The sequence below is a fragment of the Egretta garzetta genome, unplaced genomic scaffold (assembly GCF_000687185.1).
Source record: "Egretta garzetta isolate BGI_Z169 unplaced genomic scaffold, ASM68718v1 scaffold287, whole genome shotgun sequence".
NCBI classification, from domain to species: domain Eukaryota; kingdom Metazoa; phylum Chordata; class Aves; order Pelecaniformes; family Ardeidae; genus Egretta; species Egretta garzetta.
Genome location: NW_009260435.1, coordinates 253,910 through 261,556, shown reverse-complemented (window position 1 = coordinate 261,556; position 7,647 = coordinate 253,910). Strand labels below are relative to the sequence as shown.

The 7,647-nt window shown below is 49.1% G+C and overlaps 1 protein-coding gene across 1 annotated transcript; it reads right to left on the bottom strand.

Annotated features, from left to right (window-relative positions):
• Positions 1-933: 933 nt before the first annotated feature.
• Positions 934-7,621, bottom strand: LOC104130683 (signal peptidase complex catalytic subunit SEC11A). Its single transcript, XM_035899484.1, has 6 exons — positions 7,584-7,621; positions 6,925-6,987; positions 6,682-6,831; positions 2,318-2,437; positions 1,749-1,806; positions 934-1,583 (listed from the first exon to the last, which is right to left on the bottom strand). Exons 1-6 carry the CDS (start codon positions 7,619-7,621, stop codon positions 1,533-1,535), a joined length of 480 nt encoding a protein of 159 aa, XP_035755377.1. The 3' UTR covers positions 934-1,532.
• Positions 7,622-7,647: the final 26 nt, after the last annotated feature.

The following is a 7,647-nucleotide window of genomic DNA, read 5'->3' as shown; positions in this document are numbered from 1 at the left end:
TGGGCAGAGGAGGTGCTTAGGGCCAGGGTTTAGTGGTGGGATGGCAGGGTTAGGGGAACAGTTGGGCTTGGTGAGCTTAAAGGGCTTTTACAACCCAAACGATTCTGTGATTCTATGCAGTGGGACGCACCTGCAGGAACACACAGCAGCTTTGCACTTGCCTGCAGCTTTTGCAGGATGGAGAGGAGAGCTGTTAACCCAGGGAAAGCACAAGCCAGCAAGGACAGAAGCTGCTCCCGCTGCCAGGGAGAAGCTGTCCCAGCAAGACAGCTAGTAAGCAAACTGCCAAAGAGGGTTCAGGCAGCCCTGGACAGAGGTAGCAACGGCATGGTGCTCCCACTGCCGGCTCTTGTGAAGATCTGCCCTAGCGAAGGAGAAGTAAAGTGGGTTTGTGAGTCAGTATAGATGCTACAGAGGCAAGTTACAATGGTCCATCGCTCAGTGCAGTGGCACAAGTTTGTATTGAAGCTGATCACTACAGAGTCTCTGCTCTGTGCCTCTTCCCTGGGCTCTCCTGACACTGCACCTGCACAAGGAGGTTTGCTGTCCTGAATGAGAAGCCCGGAAAAAAAGCCATTGCACGTAGTGACAAGTAGTATCCTCTTTCAGACCTCAGCACAGTGGGGTCTCAGCCTTTCTGTAGCTTTCAGGTGAGCCGTAAGGTACGGCCAACTGCTGGGATCATTACAGACCTAAAACCCCTTTCCAAAACTAAGAAAATTTCACTGTTGCATCCCACTGAGTCACCCCTACCAAACAGCTACAGTATTTCCCACCTCAGTTCTTCAGTTGCCTCATGCTGCAGTGACAGCTTATGCACAAAGAATCCTTTACCACCTTCTGCCCAAACCACCGTGCAGTCTTCAAGCAGATTATTTCAGTGGGATTTACAGAAACAAATATTGAATGGATCCACAGCTCGGGACTACTTACTCTCCAAAAGGACATGAGAGGAGCAGCGGCTGTTGCTCTGCAAAGAGAGGACAGGTTGGTTCACCAGGGCCTACAGTCAGTCTGCAACGGCAAAGCCCAGGTACCCCCCCAGGGAAACCGGGCAATGAGGCTGCACTCAGGGCAATATTGAAGAACATGGCAGGGCTCGTACCGGGCAAGATGCAAAATCTTTATTCCAGTTCTGAATTGGAAAACCACATCACCTCCCCAGTTCGCCGTTTGACAGTTCAGTCAGCACAGGGAGAGGGCACGCTTGCCCAGTGGAGGCACAGACTTCGAGGACACAGTCCTGCAGGCACTTCAAGAGGAAGCTCAGCTTCAAAGTACAAACACTGAACAGTTTGGCTTAAATTTTTAATATAAAAACTCACTAAAAATGCTAAAATGTGACAAACCATTGGAAATACTGTGACAAACATTCGCCCTTACGCAGTAAAAACCGAAACAAACCCAAACTGGCAAGAAGCTTTGAAATGCAGGTTTTCTTCTTCCTCCCGGCACACTGGACCTTCGCCTACTTAAAACGTTCATCTAAAAAAAATCCATGGCATCTTCACCTCGTGCTGCAGCGCAAGAGGCTACTCTCGATGGACCAGCACAAATAAACCCAGTAAAAAGAGGACCGCATACTGTAAGAGAAAGAAGAGAAGACACCAGAGTGCACATCCACACCTAAAGCAGCAGCACCAGCAGCAAACACAGGGGGCAAACGGCTCTGCCTGGGCCTATGAAGTGCTCACGAAGTGATTTTAGCCAGGGTGGGAGAAGCAGGCAGAAAATGAAAGAGCTCTTACCTTAAATTTTGGGTAATCGTTCATTAAGATAGTCACTATTCCAATATAGGGCACAAATCTACGACAACAAAGGTTTTATTGAAACAAACAGCATTCAAGAGGGCGTATGGGAGAAGCGCCGCCCTGGTACTTGTACAACGGTAGAGCCAGCCAGCCACGCTTGAGGGCTACGGTCAACAGGCTCGGGACTTCTTCCTCCCAAGCCAGGAAGCCACAGCAGCGGGGGCCAAGTGACAACCCGCCCCAGAGTGTGTTTCATCCTCTGCCTTGTTCGACTCTCGTTTGCCAGAATAATTCCATGAAAATTCTGATCACGCCTGAGCGCGCACTGCCTTTGCAATGATGTCCACCCTGCCTCAAAACCTCAGGACGCAGCTCACAGCCTGATAACTTCGCTTAAGCTAAGGACTGCACTACCTCTGGTTTTTCACTGTCTGCGGTACCTTGTGAAACGCTTTCAGGCAGATCACAAAACCCAGCAGGGGGAGTTCAAGACGGGAGGGGGGGGATTAACAGAAGGCACGGGGGAGGGCAGCATCAAAAGCCGCATCTTTTTCAACTTCACTTACCCTCTTGCTCGTCCTACTACGTCCTTTTTCTCCAACCAGTGCTGCCCTCGTTTGTACAGCCCTCTGTCATCAACGGCATTGTTGTCTCCCTTTGTCAAAAATTTGATGTCACCATTTTGCCTAGCAAAGAGAAGACAGGCAGGTAAATCAGAGACAAAGAACTTACTGAAAGCTGTTCTGGACCAAGCGCATGGAGACTAACACAAAGATATCAGAAGCGATCGTGTCCTACATGTTAGAGCAGGATGAAAAAGGGAAACTCTGACAGATGTAGCGGAAAGCAGAGCATTAGGGAGAAAACTGCCAACAAAAGGATGAATCCTGGCCCCACCTAAGCTTTCCAGCAGAGTTTAAGAACAGAAACGGCAGGACGAGCTGTTTCTAGTGAAGGTGCAGCTATTGCCTTTTTGCTTCTAACCTCTCTCGTGTTGACACTTGCCTTGCTTCATACACAAATGTTGGGTTCTGGGCTCTGCACTACCACCCAAAATGAGACTTTGGGGTTAAAGCATACAGTTCTACTCAGTAGTCAGAGAATCCCAGAATCGCAGGGGCTGGAAGGGACATCGGGAGATCACCCAGCCCAACCCCCCTGCTCAAGCAGGCTCACCCAGAGCAGGGTGCACATGACATCATCCAGGAGGGCTTTGAATATCTCCAGAGAAGGAGACTCCACAGCCCCCCTGGGCAGCCTGGTCCAGGGCTCGGTCACCCTCAAAGTCAGGAAGTTCTTCCTCATGTTCAACTGGAACCTCTTCTGCTTCAGTTGGTGCCCATTGCCCCTTGTCCTGGCGCTGGGCACCACTGACAAGAGTCTGGCTCCATCCTCGTGACACCCACCCTTAAGATATTTGTATGTGTTGATGAAATCCCCTCTCAGCCTCCTCTTCTCCAGGCTGAACAAGCCCAGCTCCCTCAGCCTTTCCTCATAGGGGAGATGCTCCAGTCCCCCCATCATCTTTGTTGCCCTCCTCTGGACTCTTTCATCTTTCTTGAACTGGTGCACTGGTGGTCAGAAGCAAGCTGAAACTTCAAAATTACTAGGAAAGGGGGGGACAGAACAAAACAAACACTACCATTACGAGACTGCTTGAACTGACGATGTGCCTACGTCTTGAAACCTCTGTGCGGTTCTGAACCCCCTACCTCCTTTTTTGAAACAGAGAGAAGTACCAGCAAAGGTTCAGAACTGGATGACAAGGTCTGGAACCACTTCCATGCCAGAAACAACAGGCCAGGACTCTTCAGCCCGGAGAAGACAGAACTGACGGGAGGTATGAGGGGAGTCCAATACCAACGAGACAGACAGCAACGAGTTTTTCACTGCCTCTTCCAAGACAAGACCTAGAGGGCATCAAATGCAACTCAGAGGCAAGAGGTGAAAACAAGCCAGAGAAGGTGCTAGGCTTAAGTAACACAGCGCAAACCAAATTGTGTCTCTCTGGAAGGATGTTTTTGGATGCCAAAATATTGTATCATTTCAAAAAGTGACCAGGTACTCCATGTGGAAAAGAAAGTGGGACTATTAACACAGAACTATCACTTTGTGCCCAAAATCATCATTTGCAGAAAGCAGGGAAATTACCACCATGCGCTCTCTCTAGGCTTTAATTTGTCCTGAGGCAAATCAGTTAGCTGGTCAGAAACACCATCCTGGGGCAGAAGAACCTCTCCTTTGACCTGGAAACTGCTGCTGCTGTGCTCTAGCTTTACACACCGTGCTCTGCACCCTTCCCCGAGCATTCCCACTCAGCTTGCTGGGCGCCCAGCAATGCCTGCTTCTAAGCAGCAGCTTGTGCCACTACTTGGGGGTTGGCTGGCCACTGTCCCCGTGGCAGCTGGAGGCAAATGCTGAGCGGGAGCACTCTCGTTGCTTGATTCCATTGGCTCACTCTCAGAAACGACAGATCAAATACAGCTCAGGAAAGCACGCAGAAGATCTTCAGAGCGCATGCTCTTTTCACCGTGCCAGAGTACTAACGCATGCTACCTGACAGGAGAAGCTTGGAGGACAAAAAAGGGGAAAGAAAGAACAGACCTTTCTTCAAAGCACACTTGGCTGACAGTAGGGGAACAGCAAACACTTCAGGAGCTTACAGAGAGTCTGGAAAGAGACAAAGATGCCCAAAGGTAACAGAATTCCTGCTCTGCAGACTGACGGCGCAGGAGCGCACCATCTTATTAAGCCCATTCAATGCTCTATCATGAACCAGGGCGAGAAGCCCCCAGCGCAGTTGCTCTGCTGTCTGAAGGGTGAATGAGGTCTGGTCTGGCTGTCCTGCACCGAAACCACTAAGTAAATGTTGACTGCAGACTCTGCATTTGGTGACAAAGAATGAACTCAATTTCGCCCTGATAAAAAAGAAAAGGCTAGCAGGCAGAAAACCCCATTTTCTCACTGAAATGATACCAATGTGAACTGGAGTCTGAGTTGCCACAGAATCACAGAGAATGGGGTTTCTGTTGTCCTTCCTTCTGACACTCCTGTCAGCTTTCACAGAGACTTTTCACAGTTTTCATTCAGTCCATAACTACAAGAAGAAATGGGAAACTCCGGCCATTCAGAGGACACTCCTGAAATTCCGAACTGGCACTGGAAAAATATTCATTACCTAGTAAAAGAAGCAACTGATTCCTCAAGAGCCCTGCCTTCAGCACTCAGCTCCAGGCCACAGCACGTATTTTTCAGTTTTGTCTTTCCTAATATGAAGATGAGGGTCGTGTTTAGTCATTTTATTTAAATGAAATCTAAAACACCGGAGAATGACTTGAATTCACGGAATCTAGGATCGGCGCTATAGTTCTGGTACATTTAAAAAAGAAAGCGCTGGATACCTTAAGACCTAGTGCTGAGATAGAGCCAGGCAAAAAAAAAAAAAGAAAAAAACAAGAAGGGTGGGGAATATCTGGAGCTGAAGTGCTGCAGAGTGGACATTTCTGCTTCTCCTTCCCATATGCTGACTGAGAGCAGGGAGCGAAGACCCTGACCTTTCTTGCCTCTTCAATAGTCAGCCCAAGCAGCAGCAGCACTGGCGCCCAGCTGAGCCTTTAGCATGCAAGATGGGAGAGGGAAAGTAGCGTTTCGCTTGAAATAGTTCCCCAGACATCACAGGAAGCGCACGTGCAACGCTGGATACCAAACATACCAAGTATATCGGCCTTATTTTGAAGTGAGTGGCACCAAAGAACAGTACTTTGAAAATGGACGTTGTTAAATGTTTTTGATACAGAATAAGTCTGAACAGCAAAGAGCCTGCTCTGCCTACGGGAGAGGTGCTGCGCCCTCATAGCCAGGGTTTCAGCCAGGCTTTTTGTGTGCACAAAGCTGGTCGACCTTGCTGTGGGGCCAGACAAATGGAGTAGACATCCCAACAGCTGTGGCGGCTACAAACGCCTGGGGGAAAGGGACCGACTCTATCCCATCGACCTCACTTGACCAGAGCAATCCTCAAATGCCACCTTTGCATACGATTCAAGCAATTCACTTAATCTAGGAACAGATCTCTGAGCCCTGGTGCAGCTCCAGTGCATTCCTATTGCAGCAGGCACTCACTCAGCAGACACAGAGGCTGGGACCCTGTCCAACTGCTGCCCTCTCAGAGGTGGCTCAAGGGACCAGGGATTCCATTCAAGATTTAGTTTTCACTCAAATGCCTCAGGGGGCTGGCTCGTATCCCCACAGAGCAGCCGGTAGCAGTTGCATCTGCATCTTCCCCGAGCAGCACAAGAAGGCTCACAGCTGCAGAGGAAGCCTTGCTGGGAAAACTAAACCCTGTTCAGCAATCACACCAGGGTGACCATGCTTCATTCCTTCAGACACGCGACCCGCTGAACGTGCGCAAAACGAACAGTGGATGGAGAGTGCAGCACATACAGACTGCGAGTATAATAACGCAACACTTCCTACAGAGGAGAAAAGAAACACCCTGCCGCTGCCGAGAGCGGGAACCAGGAGTGTAAAGACCAGCTTTAAAATAATGCAGGCTACGTACAAGATACCCTTCTTCCCTAAGTTTGACCTCTACAAACAAGAGTCACTTCGCACACACAAATGCAGCCACACCTACAGGAGGCAAGACAGCAACTTTACACAGCAGCTTGGGGTGGAAATGATGGCATAGGAGACGTTAAGTGGCAGGGGGAATCCAGGACACTAGCACAGACTCCCCAGCTCGTGAATTCTGCTGGGACGGTCTTTACAAGTAAACCAAAGATTTCATCTGCCTGAAACTTCCACGTTACTTCTTCCTACAGCACCTGGATGTTGGTTACTGATGTCCCACCCATTCATCTACCCAAGGAGGCGAGGAAAAATAGCATTTTGCTAAACACCTGCAGAACAATCCCCCAGATTCTTGACATACTTCTCATGAATTTTCAGGACACGGTGGACTATAGGAATTTCCCTTCCTTCTATCCTAAAGACCACGATTTCTCCCACTCTGATTGGATCTTCAATTTGGTTCGTGAGGAACAGGAGATCTCCTCTGTGAAAGGCAGGCTCCATGCTTCCGCTGCAAGAGAGAAGAGGAGCAATTGAACAACATTTAAACACCCAAAAGTGGGTGGCAGAGTTTATAGCTCTTGAAGAAAAATCTCACAATAACCTCAGTGACCAGCTCCCAAGAAAAGCACATGGACTTGGAGACCAGGCACGTGCCCAACCCCTGCTGCGTTCTCATTTCCCATCACCATGCTACCAGCAGCTCAGATTTGTTGGGAAAAAGAGCCCTGCCAGCCGCTGGTGTGAAAATTGCACAGAACAGGAAAAGCCTTCTGCTTTCTTAATAACAAGAAGGCTCAGAGCACGCAGCACCTTCCCGACTTCCGAGCTCTCCGTTGGCAGGGCTACACCGGCAGCACCGCAGCGGTGGGAAGCTTTACTTCATTTGTTTTTATTTTTCGCAGGTAGACAGATCATCCTCAGGAACAACACACTGAGAGCACACAGGCTCTTGTATTCCCATCTGGAACAGACAGACGGGAGTGCTAAAAATTTGTTATTGTGATTCATCACTTTGCTTAACGATCTCATTTCAGGCACTGCTCTTCAAGTAATTTTTCTCCTGTCTTGCAAATGGCAATTGTTACAAAATCCTTAACCTTCTTAATTCCAAATAAATAATGCAGAACACAACAAAATGATGAACTTTCAGCGCCACACATGCTCATGTTTTATCTCGAGACAGCGCAGAGGCTGCTATTCAGGGTAGAAGATCACGTCGCCCAAGAAGGGCTGTGACCCAACGGCCCCTGTCTTACTCACTGGGCGGAACAGCATGAAATATCTCCCCTGGACTCCATGGACCCATCCAGAGGGAACAGGAATG

What these genes read in the sequence shown, in the direction of transcription:
- LOC104130683 (XM_035899484.1), bottom strand. Translation starts at nt 7,621, where the DNA reads ATGGAGTCCAGGGGAGATATTTCATGCTGTTCCGCCCA. An exon ending in ATTTCATGCTGTTCCGCCCA is followed by an intron (nt 6,988 to 7,583) that starts GTGAGTAAGACA and finishes ATGAGAACGCAG; the next exon opens with CAGGGGTTGGGCACGTGCCT. An exon ending in ACGATTACCCAAAATTTAAG is followed by an intron (nt 1,584 to 1,748) that starts GTAAGAGCTCTT and finishes TTTCTCTTACAG; the next exon opens with TATGCGGTCCTCTTTTTACT.